Source organism: Colletotrichum tamarilloi (genome assembly GCF_030869305.1).
Source record: "Colletotrichum tamarilloi strain Tom-12 chromosome Unknown Scaffold_141.1, whole genome shotgun sequence".
NCBI lineage: Eukaryota > Fungi > Ascomycota > Sordariomycetes > Glomerellales > Glomerellaceae > Colletotrichum > Colletotrichum tamarilloi.
The window spans coordinates 38977-64042 of NW_026849524.1; the positions used below are offsets into that span (position 1 = coordinate 38977).

A 25066-nucleotide genomic window follows, 5' to 3' on the forward strand; every position below is an offset into this window, starting at 1 on the left:
TCTGCCGCCTTTGCTGAGCTAGTATGGGTGGCGGAGCCCAGACAGGCTTTAATTTCAGCCGTTGTGATATTGCCCATTGGACAATGCTGTCGATTGCAACATAATTCTATAATCCGACCCGGAGCGGTCGAGGTCGGGGAGTCAAGCACTTTTGGTAGACTAAACTCTCAGGAAGAGAAGTTATCTGACCAACCTGCGAGTTGAATTCCGTACAAAAGGCAAGAGACCCCGGGATACTACTCCAAGACAATCGCCTACTCAAGCACCAGTATTCAGTGTGGCAGATGATAGCTGTGAGGTCGTTGGTCCACATCACCCATGCCAGCCTCATTTGTCAGATCACAATAAGTCGTCAAGTGTAGAGCTTAGCCTATGTTGGTGCTATGCAGTGTTGCCAACCAGGAGGACTAATAGATATAGTCAATCGGGGGTCAGTAGTCATCACAACTCATTAAGAGTTTGAGCCTAGCCTCAAAGCAACTCATACATTCAAATTCGAAGGGATTCAATGGTGTGGCAGTACCTTTGGCTTCAACTGAGTGATTAGGTTGTGTCATATAAAAAATGGAACTTTAGTGCTGAAGATCGGACTACTTTGCTAGCAGATGCGAAAGTTCCATAAGACAGACTATCAAAGCTCTTATTCCCTAAGTGTTTATCTAGAATGGACGGTCAATGCAAGACTTTGGTAAGGACAAAGACGATATGACAGTCTAAGATAAAGTATCATCTAGAGCTCCAACGCACTTTAGCCTTGCAGTCTTCTACTTTCTTCAACTTAATGAAGGGCTCGATTGTCATCGGTCTTTGTCACAGTCTAACTTCTAAGGACATTCAAAGCTATTGAGATCACTTCTCTATTTGTATTATTCTTGTGTTTACCATGAGCTAGGTTTTCTAAATTTTCAACAGGGGCCTTTTAAGAATGAAAATCAAGCAGCCGAGTTTTGGCAATTCCCGATGCCACGCAGGCAGACGGAGAGTGAGGCAGTGGCATGAGTCTTGTGAGGCTACACCCAGACAACAAAACCTGTCCTCAGGGTGGCACTTTTGTCTCACCGGTGTATCCTTCTGAATTGTGGCAAATGGTCCAATTGGTCTGCCTTACACAAGTCTCACTTTACAACTGCCAAAAGTAGGGTTGACCATCCGTGAGGGTGTGTCAGCTGCATCTCTCCAAATCCTCCCTCGCGCTTTGCGGTAAGGCTCTAAGCCGCAATTTGGGGGTAATTTCCCTCAGATATTTATCAAACTCCAGTGGCCGAGATTTCTGGGAAAGTGGACATTTAAAACTGAAGTACGACAACTCTGCATACTTGCTTCTAAGCACTACCGACACGATGCGTATCGCAACGCCAGGTACAGTGGCCATTCTGGCTATATTTCTCGCCTTCCAAACCGTCTATTTCGTCACAGAATCCTTTTTACATCTCTTCTTTCCTAAGAAGATGACCCAGAAATGGCTTGTTCTCTTCCAGTATTTGATCGCGCCGGTATTCATCGGCACTTTGGGGCTCATATTGATCCCGAACATCTTTCAAATTCACAAGGATATAAACGGAGATGTGTTCGCCAACAATACGGCAAACACCTCCTGCAACAGCAATGCTTTAGCTGAGATTGATGCAGACATAGGAGGGTACGGCATACGCATCGCTATTTGGGCGCAAGAGTTCGTCGTCTTCTTCATTGCCTTGGCTGGAACGTTTCACTCCAAGGTCACAGGTGCTAAGGAAATCGGTGCTGGTCTCATCATCACACACTTTTCCTTGGCTGTGGCACTTATTGTTCAACTGGTACAATTCAAAGGAGATGAAGGAGATGCAAAGGGCCGGAAAATTCTCACCTCCGCAAGTGCGATCCTAGGCGCCATGATTCTCGATTCTCAAAACAGTGCACTGTCGATCCTTCTCATCACCAAACAAACTCTCGCAGCCAGGTGGCAAGTCGTCATTGTAATCTTCTGCCAAACGGTGAGCATGGTGCTCATACCAATCCTAGTCGAGAAATACACCCATCATCAAAGCGACGAAGAACTAGGCTTGGACGCCAACAAATGCGAACTCCTTCAGGTTTTCTGGTGGGGCAGACTCCGGAACTTTCCTTACGAGAAGAGCGAGACGATGTACAGATATGATGCGACGGCTTTCTGGCTGTACTACAGCTTCCGACTCGTCGTCTACATCCAAAGCAGCTTCCATGCGCTGATTAATACGCAAATTTTTCACGAAGCCGAGAAGAGTGATGATCCTCTGGAAGGTATAACTCATCCATCATTGGGCAGACGCGATGCCCAGGGCCGACATTGGAGTGGAAAGATACGACGTTGGCTTGGAGCACACTCAGAGGACATGAAGTTCGACCCGTACCCCACGACCATATCGCTCATGTACATCGTCTATGGGGTCTTGATGGTTGCTTCTATGGCCGCCGCGGAAATCACGATTGGAGGCCCGAATAAGATATTCGAACAGAAAGACGGCCAAACAGTGTCTACCGGCCAAGTGATAGCTATTGTTGTTGCTGCTGTGACAATTGCCAGAGGACTGTGGCTGTTCTTCATGTTATTCATCAAAGATGGGGAGATCAAGAGCGTTAAGGAGGGACTAGGTTCTTTCCGTTGGCCACTTCACCTTGAGTTTGATGCCTGAGAGCCTTTGAGGTACTTAATGTAATGGAAGCCTACAAGGTGATTGTTTGGCACTAGTGAATACCTAAAGTAAGGCAGGAATGGCTGCCAGGGAACTTGAGGTTGTGCGTCTCAAACTTGGGCTTCGTACCTCCAGCCCATAGGCTTTTTGCACTTAATCACGTTGCGCACAGGAGATATTAGGTTGATGCGCCTCTGAATAGAAAATATGTGGGGATTTGGGACTGATAGAGGTTGAAACATCAATGGTGTCTCGATAGGTAGAAGCAAGAAATGTTTACTCATGTCCCGATTGAAGATTCCCGAAATCCGTTCCGCACCCGTGGAGGGGCATACCCACTTCCGGCCGTCGAAGTCAGTGTTAAGCCACATCACGTGGTCGGACGAGCATCGGCCGAGGCTCAGCCACCCATTTCTAAGCGGAAGATTCGAGAAGGTAATTAATGGCAGCCGCAAGTCCCGGGCGAAGGTGGGGTCGGCGGAGAAAGCGACCCTTGGAATCCACGTCCAACCCATCGGCGCGGGTTGGCGGGGGTCCCGCGTTCAACGTCCACTGGAGTGGTGACAGCAGCCACCAAGTACTGCAGCAGCAGCAGCAACGTCGGAGGGTAGTGAATCTTCGACTGGCACACCATATTGACACCCCGAGGCTGAGCTGCAGCAGCCGGTGTGCCCAACGGCTTCTCCTCCACACCATTCACCGAGCCGAATACCTGTCTCCTCATCACCGAACCAATTTCCCCGACTGCAGTCCGTACGTCTCAGTACGCATTGAAGATCACACTCCTTGGCTTCTGCGCAGCCTTCTGTCTCGGTGTTCTGAGCCTCGACAGATATCTCTTGGGCTGATTTCTACTTGGACGGCGAGACTCGCCAAGGTTGCACCGTTGCATTCGGCGTCTACTCTGCATCTTTATAATACGACTGAATACCTGTTCTTCCAGCCCGCCGCTGAACCGTCTCCTCCGCTTACTAGTTCCAATCCTTCAATATTGGACTGGGACTGTACCCTCCGAACCACAACTACACATTGCAAAGGGAACAACAGCATAATGTCGAGGTCAATACAGCTCAAGGAAGAAGGCAATCGCCACTTCCAGCAGGGCGACTATGCTGGCGCGGAGGCCCTGTATTCCAAGGCGTAAGCTTCACCTAACGAATCCAGAGCCAGCCCCAGCCTGATCCACCTGCTATGTATTCCAGACAGCTAGACATGGCAATCATATCGACTGAGAAGCTAATTCTTGGTCTATTATAGCATCATTGCCGACCCGAAGAACCCCGCTCTATACACCAACCGCGCAATGGCACGCCTCAAGCTCGAGATATGGGATTCGGTTGTGTCCGACTGTGAATCGTGTCTCGGACTTACAACCGACAACCTCAAGGCCCACTACTACCTCTCCCAAGCCCAGCTCGCCCTCAAGGACTACGATTCGGCCCTCACGAATGCACAAAAGGCCCACCAGCTTTGCGTACAGACCGGCGATAAGTCACTGGCGGCCATCACCGCTCAAGTGTTGCGCGCGAAGAAGGATAGATGGGATTGGATGGAGAAGCGGCGAACACGGGAAGCACGACACCTCGAAAACGAAGTCATTGAGCTGATGGAGAAAGAACGTGAACAAGCCCTTACGAACGCAATGGACGACGGGGAAAAGAGAGAGATTGAGGCTGAATGGGAGCAAAAGATCGAGATACTGAGAAGCACCTTTGAGAAGAGTCGCTCTGCCGAGGAGAAGAGACGTGAGGTTCCGGAGTGGGCCATCGATGACATCAGCTTCGGCATTATGGTCGATCCTGTACTGGTGAGTCAGTCAACTTGCTGCTTGCTTGCTGCCTACTAACACGCTTTTAGACGAAGACGGGAAAGTCTTACGAGAGGGCATCCATCATGGAGCATCTCCGTCGTCACCCCAGCGATCCCCTCACACGCGAGCCCCTACTGCCATCCGAGTTGAGGCCTAATCTTGGCCTGAGACAAGCCTGTGAAGAGTTCCTCGAGGAGAATGGCTGGGCAGTGGACTGGTAGTCTCACGGAGTTGAGCTTGCAAACATGTTGACGGCACCCTCTGATTTCAATCAATTGCATAGCACGGCGTTCATGGTCTCGTTGGGCGCGAAGAATACCGAGTTGAATACGACTTCGCAATCGCTACTCAGCGACTATAGACTTACTGCTCTGGGGAGTCTTTTCTCAGGAGCTCCATCAATACAAACACCAATTTGCTTCTAGAGTCTAGAAGGGAATGAGGATGCCATCTGACTCAGATGTTGTGATTCTCTGTGATCAACCCGTTTTGAACGCCCGACATCAGTGGAGAGCAGCTCTCGATGGAGCTGTGCCAGCTAGGATGTTGATGACATCCTGTGAGTCTTACGAGCTCTCGACCGTCAAAGCTCAACGGACACGGCTCATATTCAAACGTTGTACTAGACTTGATAATTGCGTCAGGCTTATGTATGAGGTAGTGCTTCCTAATATCGCCCGGCCCAGTCGCTACAATCATTCGACGCCACCTTAGCTAGGATGATAGTGACTATCGCAGGCTTGCAAGGTTTACGTTGAAAGATTTTCTGTGTAGCTTCCCTCACAGATGGGAGGTTGGGAAGGTCACCGTGTGTCCTTTCCTCGGTTTTCTTCACCAACTAGTGTGGGCGTGGTCGAGGGATTTATGATGAAGTGATGCAGATTCCAAATCAATCTCCTCGACCACAGCCAGCCTTCTTTTTGGTTTGGGTCTCTACAGTCCTGTCAACGACCATTTATTTCTTCTTGTTCCTGCAGAACCTAGCCGAAATCGGATCCTCAAACACGAAGAATTATGTTTAGGCCCAGGTTCAGGCTTGTTTTGGACTTGTTCACCAAAAGAGAGTAAATGAGAGCATGTCAACCCGGTCTTGCCTCACCCGGCGCAGCCTGCCGTTTACAGCATGTTGATATCCAATCAGATACATAAGTGACAGCAGTCATCTCTCATGTGTACTTCATTGGTCCCAAAAGAAGCTCAAATCGCCAAGCTTGGGAGAAAATCACACCAGGCTGCGTCCTTAGACTCCTTATCGTATTAGCCCAACATGTTCTTCTTCCAAGGCCACTTTTGTCTAGACCGATGTTGTTGTCTCATTTCCCCGAAGTTAGTACGTCTATGTTCGGTCACTCCGCTAGACTGAAATGAAGTCCATGGTCTTTCATTGGTTTCGAACCTTCCAGAAACACTTGGGCCCAAACAGTTCGAGCATATGCATGTCGAGACAATGTAGTATTCTACTTATCAGCATTTTGTGATTGCACGATCATGTAGGTGTTACATGAGACAAGAGAGCCCTTCAATGCTCTCAAATGGCTGGCCTGTCAATTGTCGTTCGGGGGCAGCTGCAGCGACAATTGGTTCGTCATGCAGCTTCCAATACAGCTTACATCTATCGGCTGGTGGTCAGCCTATGCACATTTCATTGGGTCGACAGGGCTTGAGGCATCTGCAGTCCCGGAAGCCACTGCGAGCCCAGCCTCGAGACAATATGCGCCCAAATGTCCATCACGAAGAAGCCTCAGAAAATGAGTCGCTCTAATGTTTCTCTTACGAGATACCGAAGATTGCGGTTGGCCAATAACATGGAAGAGCAATACGCGTGCTCATTCGAATACTGCAGCTTCACGTTGCATCGAATAACCGTACTACTAAGGCGCGCACATTGGGGCGTCGTTAAGCTGCTGCATTGCCCACATGATCGTGCATGGCAACGAATCATGGAGATGCACATGCGCTTTTGCTCACTTTGTCAGTGTTCAAGTGGTGCGGTAGTTAAATTGATATGAATGAACACTCCTCCCGTCGCTGAAACTTTATTTAAGCCTTTGCACAAGCTACTCAGTCTGTCTCTCTTCTTAGTGTTGCAGTCGAAATACGGTTTCTCTCCTCGTTACATGTAGCAGCCATGCAGCCAGTCAATGGTCCTTCGCAGCCCCATGGGGCTATAAATACACTCTCACCGACAGAACCACTGCCAAATACTACATCGGTGCCGTCTAGAACCTACTCGCGATCACCGTCTCCGGCACATCGCGACCACAGCCCACTAAGAGCGTCTTCGAAAGAGCCTCCGAGAAACAGAAAAACCTTTCCTGCATATGGGGGTCAAGGCAAGCACATCACCCGTAGAAGCTGGTTGAGATTCTTTACGGGATGGGCCATTCATTTTCCTGCTCTTGCCTCGACCATTGCGGTTCTCATTATTAGTCAGCAAGACCGATACTGGTACTCAGAAGAAGGCGTCAGTTTGCATGTTGGAAACAGCAATATCACGATTGACGCTGACGCCATCAACAACCTTCTCCAACTGCCGGCAAAGATTCATGAGCTTTTAATCATTGCGTCACTTTCATCCATTGTATTAGCTATGTTTCGAAGAAGCCTTATCCTTGATGGGGTTCGACTTGGGTTTCTTACCGGCGGATACCGCGTTGGCGACCTCACTTATTTGGGTACCTCTGCATTCTGGCGCCAAGGCTTGAACACCAGAAAACCCTGGGAGTTCCTCCTCGCTGGATTCGTTGTCTTCGCGACGCTAATATCCACCATTATCGGCCCAGCATCAGCGGTACTACTCGTTCCTACTCTAGGATGGTATTCCCTCGATCAGGCAACAGACTTTCAGAAAATCAAGCCATTGTTATTTTACGCTTTAGATGCAGAATCTGTTACACCCTCTTTTCTACAGGAAGGCGCAAGTCCACTTCTTGGCAAAGCGGCCTGTAAGAGCTTTGCAGGCTTTTATGTTTACGGATGCCCAGCCGCTGGGTTTAGCGACATTTGGTCGTGGGCCCAGAGTTTTCGTGCGGGTGACTTGGGTGACAGTCCAATCTTCCATTATCCTCCAACGGAGTTGCGTCGCGAGCTAGTATTCGTAAACTCTTCCGATTCGAGCTCTCCGAGCCTGGTGGACGCAAATACCTCTATTATACTCAGTACCACGCCGCCGCATTTCCTCATGGTCAGTCTCGGGCTTTTTTCGGACTACATGGCTTCCTCTGAGATGGTCAAAACGCTCGGAGGGAAATCTTACCGGATTAAGACCTCATACCAGCAGAAAGAGCGTACGATCTTCCAGCCATTTGTGCAGTCAAAATGTCGGACCTTCAAGAAGTACAAAGGTGCCGATCTTGGCCCGAAAGACTTGGAACTACCAATCAAATCATTCAACTGCTTCGGCGACGAGAACTGTCTGTCGTTTCATGGGAAATCTCATTTCGCAACCAAGGAAAACATGCCTTGGCTTGATGATGAGGCATGGGATGACCGTCCCGTCTCCAATAAGTTCAGCACTGTTGGGGAACAGTCTTCCATCCTGCTACTTGTTGGGCAACTCCCAGAAGATGGCGCGGTTTTGTTGTACGCTTGCGGATTTATGACCAGCTGGGTACAGTCCAGCTTTACATTCGACCCAAAAGCCAGCGATATTCTGGACTCCAGTTTCAGCGATCAAGTATCCAGCGGCACCTTCAACCCGAAGGATTTCTTCCAAGACCCATCACATAAAGCTCTACCAATAACATTCAAACGAACCTCACTTGATTATCTGGTCCCGAGTTTCGTTATGAACGACGATGAAGATGCTTCCAGCCACCACTATTCAGCACTCGGTCGAATAACTAAGCTTTTCACAGAGACTTGCGAGTCTCCCAAAAGTAATGGCCTGCCATGCGTATCTCCGGTTGATACAAACGACAAGCTTGCAACCAATCTTTTCCTGTCGAAAGTGTTTGGTGTTTATTTGACGGAAGCTCTTTCGCGAACTTCCTCCGCCTATTTCACTTACTTAAAGACTACAATCCCAGGCAAAGGTTTGACCTTGCGGAATTTGAGCAAACAATACGGTCGAAGCATTGCACATACTGAATTCAATTATTTCAATGAGACCCACTTCAACGATACCCGCAAGAACCAGCTTGTCAACCCAGACAACGCATACTCAGCCATTCAATTTACCATGGACAGATACGGATACGGATCTGGCCATTCACGGCCCACCTTGAACTTTGCCTTATCAACGATGTATATCTATATAGGAGTCATTGGGATCTATGCCGCAATCATTGGGACGCGACATTTGGCGTCCTTCTTTATTGTGGAAGGGGAAAAGCCACGTGTTAGGGTACTGAGTATTATCCCGTGGTCAGACCTTCAGGATCTGATTGTTCTTGCCTTAGTATCCCAGCCGCCCTCAGCTAAGAAGTTCAAAGGAGCTGGCACAGGCCTAAAGAATGCGAAGGATTGGAATTTGATTGTTAAAGTTATGGCGGATAAGAACCAGAATTTAACCTTGGCGGTTGGTGATTCTGCTTCTTATGAGGATATTGAGATGGGCGAAGTCAATTACGAAGGGCGCTTTTCATATCTTTAGGCCGCTGTGAATTGATCCCATTCTTGAAGAAGAACTTGGAAGGCTTTCCCCCTCGCGTATTTTAAACTAATGTGCTACGCTATATTATAAATAAGTTCTGCTAGGGGGGCTGTGTTAGTTAGCTAGGCGGGCTGTGTTCTACTTTTTCTAACTAATAAGATAATCGCAATTATCTTAGCTAACTATAATAAGTAATTAATTCTAACTTTTTATTATTAATATTATATAAAACTAGCTTATATAAACTTATATAATTCGAAAATTATTTTAGTTTTTATTATAATAATCGAGAGATTTTAATAAATCTTAATTTTTATTAATTTTAATTAAAACTTTTTTAACTACGGCCTCTAATTAGCTAACTAAGTTATTAAAACTATAGTTTTATTAATATTATTAAAACTAAAAGAGCTTAAAATTATTTATTACGTTTTTTTTATTACTAATTACTATACTTTTTTTAATTTTTATTATTTAATTTTTATTTAGTATTATTATTAATTATATACTCTACGAGGCTAATTTATTATTATTATATTTAAATACTAACTAATTATAATATATACTCTATTTAACTAATTACGGCGCTAGGTTCTAAGCTTTATAAGGTTATTTAAGTACCCTAACCGTTAACTAGGCTAGTATTATTAAAGAGGTAAGTACCCCTAAAGCTTTTTAATTATTATAACTAATATAAAATAAGGTAAGTTAAGTATATCGTATATTATAGCTAGCTTATCGTAGTAAGTATATTAATAAAAGTTAAGGCTACGAGTACTAAATAAATAGTATTATAGTTATAAATAGCTTTTTTAAAACTATATTTATAAGTTATAAAATAAATAAAGCTTTAGTAATTAATTATAGTCTTATTAAAAGGGGTTTTTAATAAAAATAGTTAAAAATAATTATAAGATTTAATACTAAGTTAATTATTAAAAAAACTATAAAAAGTCTATTTTTAAGCCTAGTTTAAGTTTATATTATATATAAGTCTCGTTTTTAAATATATCCTTTATAATATTCTTATTTATTATTATTTAATTATTTACCGAACGGTTATTCGTCCTATTTATTTATAATTATTCGTTTTATATATTTATAAATATTCGTTCTTTATTTTATTATATAATCGTAGTTACGTAACTTATTTATAGTTTTTTTATTTTAAAAAGAGTTATTTTAAATCCGTATTTTTATATATATAATATAATAATTATTATAGGTTTTATAAAATAAGGCCCTAGCCTTATTATATATATTAAGTCGTAATATTAGCTTCTTTTTTTAAAAATCTAGTTTTTAAAGTTTATAAGTAGGTTATTTATTCCTAAATTAGGGAATTATTAAGTATTTTTTTAAAATATATTAATACGATATTAAGTTAAATTAAAGAATCGAAATTTTTAATAGCTACGTCTTATTATAAATTATTATATATTATTCGTTTTTTTAGCAAGGGTATAAAAATAATACTTTATTTAAATTATTATTTATAAAAGATCCGTTATTTAGTTCTTTTTAATTCCGAGGTTTATAGAATATACTATTATTTAAGTATTTTATATAATACTTTTATTAATATTATTTATATTTATAAGTATTATATTTTTATTTATTAAGTCTTAGTTAATTAAATATAGTTAGTTAGTTAATAACGGAGTTTAATTATTTTAATTATAAAAAAGAAGTAAAAGAGTTATAGTTTTAAAAAAGAGCTACGGAGTTATAAAAAAGGCTAAAACTTATTAATAAACTTAAACTAAGTTAAATAAGTTATTATTTAAGCTAAAACGTTTTTATTTTTAAAAATAAATAGTATTTAAAAAGAGTCGGATTATATTAAAGGAGTTTCTTAAGGGTTTTAAAAATACTTCCTTAATAACTCGTAAAATATAAGCTAATAATATTTTTAAAATTATTAATTAGGACGCTATAATAGCTAGGAGTTTTAAATTTAATTTTAATTTTAATACTTTTTAAAAAGTTATTAAGAGTTCTAAAAGTTCGTAATAAGTTCTTATATATTTTTTTTATATTTATAATTTTTTTATTTAATAAAGGGAATTAATAGGGACGTATAACGAATTAATATAAATATATAGCTCTTAGGGATATATAACTTTCTCTATTTCTAATTAGTTTAAAAAAATAGTACCTCCTTATAAAAATAATAAGAGTAATTATATTAATATAACTATTCTTATTATCCTCTCTAACTTAAGCTCTAGTTTAAGATTTTTAAAAATAAGAATATTATTATAACTTACGTACTTATTTAAAACTATTATATTACTTATTTAAGATTTATAAATTTTAAATAAGTTAGTAATCTAAGTTTTTATAAATTTTAAATAAATAAAGCTTTTTTTTACTATATATTTAAAATATATAAAAAGTAAATTATAATAACGTTTATTTAACTACTTTTTTTAACGTAGTTATAATAATTTATTATTATTATAAACTACTTTTTATTAGCTTTATTTCTTTTAAATATTAGGCTATATTGGCTATTTATTTATATAATTCCTTATTATCCTCCTCTTATTAAGAACGCTAAACTAGCTCCTTATTTATTATTAAAATAAGCTTAATATTTAGTTTTAACTTAGCTAATTTATTTTTTTTATAAGCTTAGTTAGCGTCGACTTATTTTTATTTTTAAATAAGTAACTTTATTTTTTATTATTTATACCTTAATTACTATAAGTAGTGCGGGCTTAATTAGCTAACTAACTTTTTTTAAGTAATATTAATTATAATAAAATAGGCTATATTTTATTTTTTAGCTTATTATAGAGGGATATAGTAATCTTAGGGTTAAGGATTTAGTAATATAGATTTAAAGAAAACGTTTTTTAAAGACGTTACTAAGGGTATACTTTTTATTTATTAAAAATAGTTAAATTTAATATTTTAGAGTAGATTTTATAGTAATATAAAATACTTAGCTTAATTAAAATAATATAATCTAAATTATAAAATTTAAAGAGGTTTAGGAATAGCTTTTTATTAAATAGTATTATTTTTTTTATAAGCTAGTTTTATATTTTAATTAAAGTAAAATATTTTAAAAAAAGTATTATTTAAAGTTCGCTTAAGTATTTAAAGCGAGTATTTATATATTCTTAGCCTATAAGTACCTCGTCCTCTATATAAGCTTAATAAAAGCGTAGTTTTTAATTACTAATTATATTTTATATAACGTTAATAAACTAATATAAATAACTAAGACTATTTAAAAAATAACCCTTAATATTATTATTACTTAACTTAGTATTAGAGGTAATATAAGTATTAAAGTTCTAGTATTTTTAAATAAAGTAACGGGCTTATTATACTTTTAAAAGTAAGTATATTACGTAGAGGTATTAGAGAATTAAGTATTAATTATTAAACTTTTTATAAAGCTTAGTCTAAGCTTTTTTAAAAATATACTTCGTTTTAATAAAAATAATAAGCTTTTATATAATTAATACCCCATAATAAGTATACGGAATAGTTTAATTTATTATTATATTAATATAAGCGCAGTTTTCGTTACTAAGCTCGGCTATTATTTACGTAATTAATTAATAATTATTATTATTAAACTTATTACTATTACTATTATAACTAGGGTCCTTAATCTACTTCTATTTAATTTTAAATATAATATTAAAGTTAATATAATAAATATAGAGTTATTATTAGACTTTAGGAAACTACTTATTAAGTATAGTTTTTATTTACTTATTATAATTAGTAATAATAATAAAAAGCTAGTAGATTAAGTATTATTTAATTAGTTAACGGATATTTATTAAAAAGAACTAAAACCTTTTTAATCTCTTATTATTAATAAAACTAAATATTATATTATAAATAGACCTAAAATAGGTCTACTTAGTAGTTTAAAAAAGAGGGAGCTTAAAGTGATTAATATTATATATATTATTAAAACTAATTACTTTAAAAAACCGCTTTTATATTTAAAAATAATAAAAAAAAGTCTAAATAAGCCTAACTAAGTAATTAAGCTTATTAACTACTTATTTAATAATATATAAGATCTCTCGTTTATTAAATAGCTTAATTAACGCCGCTATTAATAAGTATTTAGCTAGTTTCTTTTAGTTTATATAAGCCCTAGCGTTATAAATATCTTACTAAATAAATAAGGACTTTAAGAACTACTCTTAAATAATAATATATATATTACGTACCTAAATCCTAATTTATTAATTTATAATTTTAATAATATTTTTAATTAGCTAGGTAAGTTTATAATAAAAAGAGTATATAAATATTTTAAAACTAGGCTTATAGTTATATTAGCTATATTAGGGATCTTTATATTATTATAATAACTATTATCCCTTAACCTTAGCCTTAGTAATTAACTTCTATTTATAATTATATTTTCGAGATCTCCGTTATTTTAAACTTATACTACGACTAAGTTTAAAATATTTATATTAATCGTATTAAAATATATACTAAATATTCTTTTTATTTTACTTATATTTATAATATTTTATAATACTAAAGCTATTAGTTTTAGTAAAAATATTAACTTAATTAAAAAAAGTATTTACTATTAGTTTTAGGTTACTAAGAATTAGTAAGTTTAGGGTTTTATTTAAAAAAGGGGAGGACGATTTATTATTTTAAGTATAATAAAAAGCTACGGTTTAAAAAAATAATAAACTTAAAAAAGGGTTTTATTATAAAAGTAAATAGGGTAATAGGTTTATTTAAAAACCTTACGTTTCTTATTATAAATAGCTTTATTTATATTATTAAATAAGGCTAATTTTTAACTTTTTATTAATCTTAATAACTTATATAATAAGCTAAAAAATATTATTAAACTATTTTATTATAGGCTAGGTTAGTTATTAAGATTTATTATAAAAAGGAGAAGGACTAGGCTTTAGTAATATTCGGGGGAGGGTAGTATACTAAGTAGTTTATATTCTTTTTAAAAAACGGTGCGTAAAGTAGAATATAAGCCGTTAAGACTTTTTATTAAAAAGGGGGGGACTACGTATTAATAAAAATTAGGGAATAATAAAAAACTAGAGAATATCGGTTCTATTAAGGAATTTCTAATTAAAATAGAGGGTAAGTTCTATTCTAATATATTAATATAGATAATAAGATAATAATTACGTTTTTTATAATAGCTTAGGTAAAATATTATTTATTAAGTTATTATATATATAAGGATTACTAACTTTATAAAACTAGCTAATATTAGTATAGTTTTTATTTAAAATAGGAGATAATAATATATTATTATTATTAAAGCGTTAGCGTTTTATAAAACGGTTTTAATTATTTAGGCTATTAAATTAAGCTTAGTAATATAAGCTCGGTACGTAAGTTATTAAAGGAGCTATTTTATAATATATAAATTAGTATAGTTTTAAAAAAAAGAGAATATAAAATATATTAATTATAGTTTTATAATAAAGCTCCCTTAAAATATAATTATATAAAAGAGATTATAAAAAGGGATAGGTACTTTAAAAAAAAATAATAGAATCTAAGTATATTAATAATAAATTTTTAGAATAATTAGAGGTAGAGAATATTATGCGTCCCTAAGAACTATGTATCCGTATTAATTCGTTATATATCCTTATTAATTCTCTTAATAAAATATTCCTTTTTATTATTTTTTATTTTATAATTAATAATTTATTTAATTTTATATTTTTATTAGTTTAGTTTAATAATAATATAGTTTTTTATATATAAACTTCTTAATATAAGCTTAAGTAATAAAATATAAAAAACGGAGTAGTATCGTATTATATTTAATAATCTTAATTTATAATTAATTAATAAGACTTTTTTAATAATTTTAAAAAGTTTAAGTTTTTTATAATTTAATTTATTACTTAGTCGTTTTATTTTAATATTATAATAAAAGAGATAAGTACTATCCTCCTTTTTTAAAAATAGTTCTTTAATTTTTAATTTATTTACGTTTTTTTTTATATATTATTATACGAACTCGAGGTTTAATAAAGCTTATTTATAGATTTTTTTAAGTTTATTTATGTTTATTATAACTTTTATAGCTTATAATCCTTATTATACTTCTTTATATATTATTAGCTAAAATCCGTAATTAAAATAAAATAGGGATTTTTTTATATTTTTATTAACTATACTATTATATATAAACTAAGTTATCCCCCCGACGGAGTAATCTACCGGGGCCGTATTATATATTACGTATTAAGGAAAACTAGGTATATTACGCTCTATACTTAATTACTAATTAAAATAGCTCTTAACTTTCCCCCGTAATTTTCTAAGTTCTAGCTATTTAAAGGGCGAGCTATACCTACTCTAACGTATATAAAACCTCTTAGTACTAGCCTATATAAATAGCTAGATTTTATATTATATACTCCTTTTTATTAAGGGTTAGGGGGCCCCTTATATATTCTTTTATATTTATAATATAACCTATATTAAAGGGATTTCTAGTTTTATAAAGTATAATTTTTAAACTAACGTTAATATTTAAAATCTTAATATCTATATTAGCCCGGCTATTTATAGCGTTCGTACTATTACTTAGCTAGATTCTATATTATTAAAAAGTATTTTATTACTTTTTAAGTATATTTATATTAATTATAATAATTATAGCGTCGAGCTAGTTAAAGAGGGTACTTAGTTTAAGAGGGGTAGATTTATTAATAAGCATTTTTAGCTTATTAATTACTAACTATATACTAAGAGTAGAGTAGGTTCTTATTAAGGTAGTAGTTTATATATTAATAAGTTTATTTAATAAATTTATTTAATAAATTTATTTAGTTTAAATAGAGAGTAGCTTTAAGTAATATTAAAAATAATAAGGATAGAAAGAATTTTTATAAGTTCTAAGTAGTAAATATTAGCTTATTTAGCTTTTTTTTTAAAAACCTCTACGTCGTTATTAAAGTTTAGAACCTTTATAGTTAAGGGCTGCCTCTAATTATTATAGCTAATTATTATAGCTAATTATTATAGCTAACCTCTATTGTCGACCTTTTTAGCTAGCGCTACTACGTAAAGGGTAGCTTACTTATCCCGAATTATATAGTAGTTTTTATATTAAAATCACTATATTATATTAAGCGCGTACTTAGGGTATATTACGTATATTATATAATTAAAAAGTATACCGTATTATATAATCTTTTTTAAAAGCATAATTTTATTAAGGTCGATCTTTTATACTTATAAAGCTAGAAAAAAACTACTATATAAACTAAGTTATTAATAAAAGTACTACTTAATTATCTTAATTATAGTTTATATAATAACGTAAGTAAATTTTAAACATCTAATTAATTCTTTTTATTTATTTATTAGTTTATAAATAAAATAATATCGATAGTTTATAATTTATACTAAGTTATAAAATTAGAGATTTTTAAACTTTCAAAATAAATAGCTTATTTCTATTAAAAATAATTTCTTTTAGTAAACCGTAGTTCGAAAGTATAGCCTTAGTAAATATATATACTAGGTTTTTTATAGTACTTAATTCTTTATAAGGAATAAAATAGACGAACTTAGCAAGTTAATTAATTATAACTAAAATACTATCGTATTATACTTTAATAAATAGTTTTTTAAACTTTGATAGTTTAATAATAAAATCTTATATAATTAATTACTATATTTTTATTAATAGTTATAATAGTTATAGCTTATTATAAAGCTTATATAAGCTATTTTTCCTTTTTTTATAAATTATATAGTCCTTAATTACTTTTATAATTTTAGTATATATAATAAATTTATTATAATATTAATAAATCCGTTTTTATATTTTAATAACTCCTTAGTAACTATATACTAATATACTATAAATTTCTATAATAAGCTTAGGGGTTATTTTTTTAATTAGGCTAGTATTAATCTTTTTAGCTATTATAAAAAGCTTTATAATTAATATAAAACTACGATCCTTTTCTTATTTAAAAATAACTTATATTTTTTTAAGGACTGCGACTTCGTAATTAGGTTTTTTATTAAAAGCGTTTATTTTACTATTTTCTAAGCCTTTTTAATAAATAATTTAGAAATTATATTTAAATAAGAATTCGCTCTATTTAACTTATTATTTATTTAAGTTCTTATTTATTATAAAGTTTATAAAGTTCTTATAGTTTATATAAACTATAACTTCGTATTTAGTTCTAAATAATTATAATCTCTATTTTTAAAATACTTTAATAATTATTATTAGTTCTTTATTATAGATTTACTAATTTAATTCTATTCTATAAAATACTTTAAAATAAAAATAATATAAATAAAGCTTTCCCTCCGATAGAGTAATTCGCCGGGGCCGTACTATATATTACGTATTAAGGAAAACTAAGTATATTGCGCTCTATACCTAATTACTAATTAAAATTAACTAACTTAACTATTTTTTTTTTTATTAATAGCTCCTAACCTTTTCCCGCAGTTCTCTAAGTTCTAGCTATTTAGAGAGCGAGCTATACTTATTTTAATATATATAAAACCTCTTTATACTAACCTATATAAATAGCTAAATTCTATATTATATACTAAAATAGGGTGGGGCGATTAGTCCTAGTAGTTCTTTTTTAAAATTAATTAAGTATAAGTATTTACGAGAGGGCTAATTAGAAAAAAATATAAGGAAAAAGGCCCCGATTAGAAATAGGGAGTTTAATAGCGCGGATTTTTATTTTAATTATATATATACTTTTTTAAAATCGAACTAGAGCTTTTTTAATAATTTATTTTTAAATATAATAATATAAAATAATTAAGAAGTTTACCTTTTTAATTTAGTTAATATTATCCTCTTTTTTTAATTTTAACTTTATTAATTAAAGCCGTATTAACCTAATTAAAAGAGGTATTTTATATTATTTTTATAAGTATTAATAATTTTTTTAAGGTATTATATTACGAGAGTCCTCTATATTCTATACGTTTTTAATAGTTTCCCTTTTTAAAAATCCTTTTTTTATTAAATAAGAAAATAAGTAAAAAAAAACTCGATTTAATTAGAAATATTTTAAATAATTAATTAAAAGAAATAGTATAATAATTAAAATAAATATAGGTAATAAAACTCTAATTTAAAAAAAGTAACTAAATAATTAAAATATAATAATAAAGACGTATAAAAAAGGACTTTTTATTTAGTAAAACGGGAGATATAATAGACCTTAAGAAACGAATAAAATAAAAAATAAAAAAGAACGTAAATACTTAAGACTAGATCGGGCCTAAATATAAAACGCTATAATAATATAATAAAATAAATAATAAGTTAGGATTAGAATAAATAAAACGTTTTAATAAGTATAATTAGTTATTTAACTAGACTATTCTTTATTAATTAATATAGCTTAGAGATTTAATAATAAACTTATTTAAAAATATGGATATATTAAACTAAGGGTACTTATAAAACTAGTTTTTAACTAGACCTATTAATAATTTTAATTAGTATTATTATAGGCTTAATACGATATTTAATTAAAACTTTAGTTATATACTTAATAAGAATTAAAAAGAACGGTTTAAATTATGTTAATTAAAATAATAGCTATATTCTAGTTATTAAAACGGCTCTTCTTTTCCCTTTTTAAACTTTACTTAAAATAAATAAACTAATATAAAACTATCGAAATTATAAATAAAATTAATAAACTATATTTTTAATAACTTTAAATTATAAATATAAATAATTAATATATTATTTTTATTATTATTAGCGCCCTTTAAAACGTTTAATTATATAAACCTAACCTTTCTATTTTAAATAAACTATTTACTAAACTAGCTTTTATAATTTATTAAAACTTATAAATTATAAAATTATTAAATCCCCCTAACGGAGTAATCTGCTGGGGCCGTACCGTGTATTACGTATTAGGGAAAACTGGGTATATTGCGCTCTATACTTAATTACTAATTAAAATAGTAATTAACTAACTCGACTATTATCTCCTTTTTATTAATTCCTAACTTTTTGCCGCTTTTAGCTATTTATAGGGCGAGTTTTATTTATTTTAATACGTATAGGACCTCTTAGTACTAGCCCGCGTAAGTAGCTAAGTTTAGTATAATCTATTTTTTTATATAAGTATTATTATTACCTAGGGGGTCCTATAAGAGCTATTTAAGGCGCCGGCTTATTACCCTAACTTTATATACCTCTAGCCCGTTTATCATAGTTATTATAACTAGGCCGGCGTTAATATATTAAATCTTAGTATCCGTATTAGCCCGGTTATTTACGGCGCTTATAATATTACCTAGCTAAATTCCGTACCCCCGGAAGGTACTTTACTACTTTTTAGGCGTATTTATGTTAGTTATAATAACTATAGCGTCGAGCTAGCTGAAGAGGGTGCCTAGCCCGAGAGGGGTAGACTTATTAACGGGTATTTTTGGAGTAGGTTCTTATCGAGGTAGTAGTTTATATATTAATAGGTTTGTTTAGTAGATTTGTTTAGTAGATTTATTTAGTAGATTTATTTAGTAGATTTATTTAGTAGATTTGTTTAGTTTAAATAGAGAGTAGCTTTAGGCGATATTAGAAGTAATAAGGATAGAAAGAATCTTTACGAGCTCTAAAAAGTAGTAGATATTAGCCCATTTAGCCCTTTTTCTAAAAACCTCTACGTTACTATTAAAGTTTAGAACTTCTGTAGTTAAGGAAGGCCGCTTTTAACTATTATAGCTAACTATTATAACTAACTATTATAGCTAATTATTATGGCCGACTTTTATTATTGACTTTTCTAGTTAGCGCTACCGTAAGGTAGTTTACTTATCCCGAATTAAATAGTAATTTTTATATTAAAATTATTATATTATGTTAAGTGCGTACTTAGGATATATTGTGCGTATTGTATAGTTAAAAAGTATATTATATTATATAATTTCCTTTGAAAGCGTGATCCCGTTAAGGTCGATCTTTTGTGCTTATAAAGCCGGAAAAAAAACTACTATATAAAATTATTAAATAATAAAAAGGTTACTTTTTTTAATAAATTTATTTACTAATTTAATTAAAAAAAGCTAGTTATAGCTTAAGTTAAGATAAATATTTTAATTAATACTTTCCTAAGTACTATTATTACTTAGATTTAAATAGCTATATTTTAAACTAAGGGCTTTATAATTCCTTAGTTTAATTTAATAAAAAATATAGGTTTTTATAAAATACTATTCCCTAGTTAAGAAGGGATTATAATTTTTAAAAATAATAATATCGTAAATGTTTTAAAAACGTTCGAGGATTAGTATAAAATCAGTAGGGTCCCGGACCGATTTAAAAGTAAACTTATTATATATATTATAAAAAGAGATTATTAAACTTTAATTAAAAATACGATTAGAGGACTACCTTAGGCCTAAGCTAAGGATTTTTTTTTAAAAAAGTATAAAAAATAGGATACTAACCGCTTTTTAAATAAAAAAAAATAAATTAAAAAAGTTACTAAGGGATTACTTATTTTATTTTCTAATTTAAACTCTATTTAAGTACTATTTATTAAAATTAATAATATAATTACCCTTATTAAATAATAAAACCTTTATATTATAACTAATTAGAGCCTAATTAAGGCCGTATATAAGTAGTTCTATACTAATATTATAAAAAAAGTAATAAAAGAAGTTAGGGTTACTCTAAATAGCTTTATTAAATTAATAAAATATGCGAGGTTTAAAATAAGATTTTTTAATATAATTACGTATAAAAAAGAGTATAGTTTATTTTTTATAAATAGCTAAAGTTAACCCGAGCCCTTACCGTAGCCCCCTACTCTTTAAGCGTATAATAATATTTAATATTAATATCCGAACCGCTAGTAATATCGCTAATTAATAATAGAGGTTTAAGTTACCTAAATAATTATTAATAATATTACTAATTTTAACCTAGCTAATAAAATAAATAAGCTAAAAATTTATTAAAATAGTATTTATTCTCAAAGCCCTACTTATATATTTAATATAAGTACTATATATTTTAATCGGCCCCTAATTATAGAACCTAAAAATCGCTATTAATATTACTAAAGTTAATACTACTAAATTATTAGGGATTACAATTAGTATACTCTTAATAAAAATACTTATTTTATTATTTTAGCTTAGGGAGCTTAGTATTATAAAAAGTATAACGGTTATAAACTTATAAATAATATCCCCTTTATTATAATTAAAAACAAAAAAAAGTATATAATTGCTAATCGTATTACCCTCTTTTTTTATATAGTAAATATATTAACTAAAGAAAATACTAAGCTCTTAACTAAGTAAATTCTAAACTACTAAATTAAACTACTTTAATAAACTATGCTTATACTCCTTTTAACTAATTTTATAAATATAATTAAATACGTTTATATAATATAACTTAATTTAAACTATTATAACTAAGTAAATATTTATACTATTTATAAAAAAAGACTCCTTAAAAACCGTACTTTAATAACTAAACTTTATTTTAAAAAAAACGTATAGGATTAATAGCCTAAACTAGCCTTTATAACTTAAAAAAAAAACGGTTTCTTTTTTTAATTAAAAGAAAGAAATTATAAAAATTAATAATAATAACGAGGTTTTTAAAATAATAAAAAACGTAATTTTTAAATCTATTTCTAAGCCCTAGCTTATTAAAGTTCTAATTAGTACCTCTAATATTAGTACTTAGGGAATTTAAAAGCTTCTTTTTTATAAGACTTAGAAAACGATAACTATAAATTAGCCCCATATTTTTAACCTTAGGGTAGAGGTTAAAAAGCTAATAAAAAAGAGATTTAAAACTCTAATCTCGCTTTTTATAAACCTTTTATAAAAAATTATATTAAAATATATTATAATAATAGTAATTTTAATATATAATTAAAGGTATTTTAATATTAATAAAATCTTATTAAAAACTCCGAAATCCTTAATTAACTTAGTAAAAAATAGATAATAATAAAAGGATATTAAAAATCTTTTTAATAAGTATAATAAGAACCTCTTTTTAAAACCGAGCTATATAATTAAGATTAATAAAATTAGAGGCGCTAATTTAAGTTTTAAAATTTTAATTTTTAAAATTTTAAACGCTTATTTATAATTAAAAATCTAGATATTTAATATAAATTAGGATAATAAGGGTTCGATAATTATTACGATCCTAAATACTAGGGTATAAGTTAATATCTTTTTAAAATAATACGTTAAAAAAGCTAGTATTTCTTATATAATAATAAAGCTTTAAATATAGACGTTTAAATATAATCTAACTAGCTAAATAGCTTTTAATAGTTTCTACTTTATAAACGTATAAATTAATAAGTTTAAAATAACTACTTATTTTTTTATTAAGGATAAGTAAAAGACCTCCGATCCGTTATTACTAAGTCTCCTATTTATATAAAATACTAAGCTATTTTTTAAATATAATAAGTTAATAATTACTACTCTAATTTATATTAAAAATGCGAGGCTAAAGATCTTAGTAAGGATAATTAAAATAAACGGGTTTTAAAACGTAAAGGATATTTTACCCTAGCTTAAGTAGTATATAAAGGAAGTTTTTAAATTAGAAAATTAAATATTAATAGTATAACTAGGAATATTATTAGTTTTAATAACTTCTATTTAAAATCTAAATTAGAAAAAAATAAATATATTATAATAGTTTTAAACTAAAACTAAGCTAACTAAATTATAATTATAATTGCGCTCTATATAATTTAGTTTTAAATTATATAAATTAGGAAAATAATAGTAACTACTTAGAATAAGGCTAGAAATAAGCTAAATAAATTAGCTAATTAAGACGATTTACGTTTTTTAATAAAAACGCCTATTTTTTAATAAAAAGAATTATATATTAAATAACAAATTAAAAAGCTAAAATAAAAAGTATTAAAATTATATAAAGCGGTGAAAAAAGCTTTTTATAAAATTCCCTATATTACTAAAGTTAATATAATATATAAAAAAAAAAATTAAAAAGTTTAATTAGTTAATAATACGCTCTTTAATAAGTTAATACTTAATAATAATCCTTATTAAAAACTTAAAAAGCTCGAGGAGATTAAAAATAAGTTACGAAACCGATCGGGCCCCTATAAGAATATTATTATATTTAAGTTCTTTAATATAAAACTAAGTACTAAATTAACGAACGATTAACTCTAAACTATTTTTAAAAATTATAACTATTTTTTACTTTGTAAATAAGATTTCTTTAAGTAAATACTCCTTAATTAAGAAAAGGTATTAGTATAGGACTTTCTTAAATACGGCCGTTTTAACTTTATAATTATATTATTATAATTAATTAAAATAATACTTTATAAAGCTTAATAAGTAAAAAATATCCTTATTTTAAAGGTTTTATTATTAAAAGTTTTTAAAGTAATTTAAGAACGTATTACCCGAGGTATTATTAAAAAAAGCTATATTACATATTAGAACCCCTAGTTTTTAATAATAAAAAAAGACAATAGTTTTTAGCTAATTAACTTAATAATAAAAATTAATACAATTACCCTTTAGGACGCTTAGTAACTACTTAATATTAATAAGTTTTTAAAAGAATTTATTATAAATTAGCTTATTTCCCTCCTAAATTTCTTTTTTAACTATAATTAAATCTTTTTAAATAAAAAGAGCTACGATTTAATAACTTTTTTAATTTTACTTAGGCTATATAAATACTATATCCTCTTATAAGAAGTAATAAATTTAGTAGCTTAGTTTTATTAAATTATAACTTACATCCTTTATAACTTAATTTTAAAATACTATAATATTTTTATTAATAATATCGTAGTTAAAAGCCCACAATCTTATTATAATAATAAGTACTTAACTAACTATTTTAGGATTTAATAATTCGTTTATAAGTATTTTTAAAATATTAATTAGGTCTTAGTTAATATTAAGCTAGCTAGCTATACTATTTCTAAAGCAAAGTTATAATAATACTAGCTATTTATAATTATTATAAGCTACTGCTATAAAATAAAAAAAAAACGGCCTAATTAAACTAAAGTTTTTAAAATCCTTAAATAAATAAAATACTTAAACGTTTTAAAAATTAGATCGTTTCTTAGTATTATTACCTTTTATTATTATTAAATTAAGTAATTTTTTTTATAATAGCCCCGTTATACTCCCTATTTAGTAAGAACTAATTTTTTAAATAGGGAGTATTATAAATTAAGGTTATAAAAATACTTAAGGAGGTAATTATTATAACCCATATTTTAGTTTTATTAAATTATAATACCGAAGCTAAACGGATTATTTTTATAATAAACGCTAGTATTAAAAAATAGGGTAATATATTTAATTAAATTATTAATAATAAATATATTATTACTTAATATAAGAGCGGGATATAGCGCGGACTAGAGCTTAATTATAATTTTAATAAGCTCGAAATACGAAGCGTTTTAATAAGCTTAAAGCGTTTTTATAATTATTTATTTAAGATTAATTTCTTATTAAAAACTAATACCCGGGTCCTAGTTATTTAGATTAATAGTATTATAAATAACTTATTATTAGTAATAATAATACGCTAGTTTTCCTAAATTAGATTTTTTAACTTTAAAATTAAGTATATTAATAAAAAAAAGAATATTATAGTAAATAGTTTTTTAAAAAAAACCCCTAGTTAATTTAACTTAGCTAAAGTAAAGCTTAATAAGAATATTAAAAACTTTATTAATATATAAGTCTTATAGATACGAATTACGAAGAACTTTTGTATTATAATATATAGCTATAATAATACTATTATTAATTAGATATAGGAAATAGATATTCTAGCCGATTTATTAGTATTAAATAAATAATAGTCGGATTTTTTAAAATAAATTACTTATTTCTTTCTTATTTTAAAAAGGCTAGCTAGTATACTTTTTAATTAGTTTAGACATTTTAAATAAACGGTAATACGATTTATTATATAAAATAAACTTCTATTTTAATAAAAGA

At 30.2% G+C, this 25066-nt stretch overlaps 4 protein-coding genes across 4 annotated transcripts; 3 read left to right on the top strand and 1 right to left on the bottom strand.

The window, feature by feature from the left end:
- Nucleotides 1–1340: 1340 nt before the first annotated feature.
- Nucleotides 1341–2651, top strand: CTAM01_14956 (uncharacterized protein; the record flags this gene model as incomplete). The annotated part of the gene is made up of 1 exon (XM_060530955.1): nt 1341–2651. The coding sequence occupies one exon, from the start codon at nt 1341–1343 to the stop codon at nt 2649–2651; it is 1311 nt and encodes a 436-aa protein (XP_060374476.1).
- Nucleotides 2652–3193: 542 nt separating this feature from the next.
- CTAM01_14957 (uncharacterized protein) lies at nt 3194–3487 on the bottom strand (the record flags this gene model as incomplete). The annotated part of the gene is made up of 1 exon (XM_060530956.1): nt 3194–3487. A coding segment is annotated over one exon (294 nt), but the record flags the coding sequence as incomplete, so codon positions are not given.
- A 215-nt stretch (nt 3488–3702) lies between these two features.
- On the top strand, nt 3703–4682 carry CTAM01_14958 (U-box domain-containing protein; the record flags this gene model as incomplete). The annotated part of the gene is made up of 3 exons (XM_060530957.1): nt 3703–3791; nt 3909–4458; nt 4509–4682. The coding sequence occupies 3 exons, from the start codon at nt 3703–3705 to the stop codon at nt 4680–4682; spliced, it is 813 nt and encodes a 270-aa protein (XP_060374478.1).
- Nucleotides 4683–7672: 2990 nt separating this feature from the next.
- Nucleotides 7673–17654, top strand: CTAM01_14959 (uncharacterized protein; the record flags this gene model as incomplete). The annotated part of the gene is made up of 2 exons (XM_060530958.1): nt 7673–8339; nt 17641–17654. 2 exons carry the CDS (start codon nt 7673–7675, stop codon nt 17652–17654), a joined length of 681 nt encoding a protein of 226 aa, XP_060374479.1.
- Nucleotides 17655–25066: the final 7412 nt, after the last annotated feature.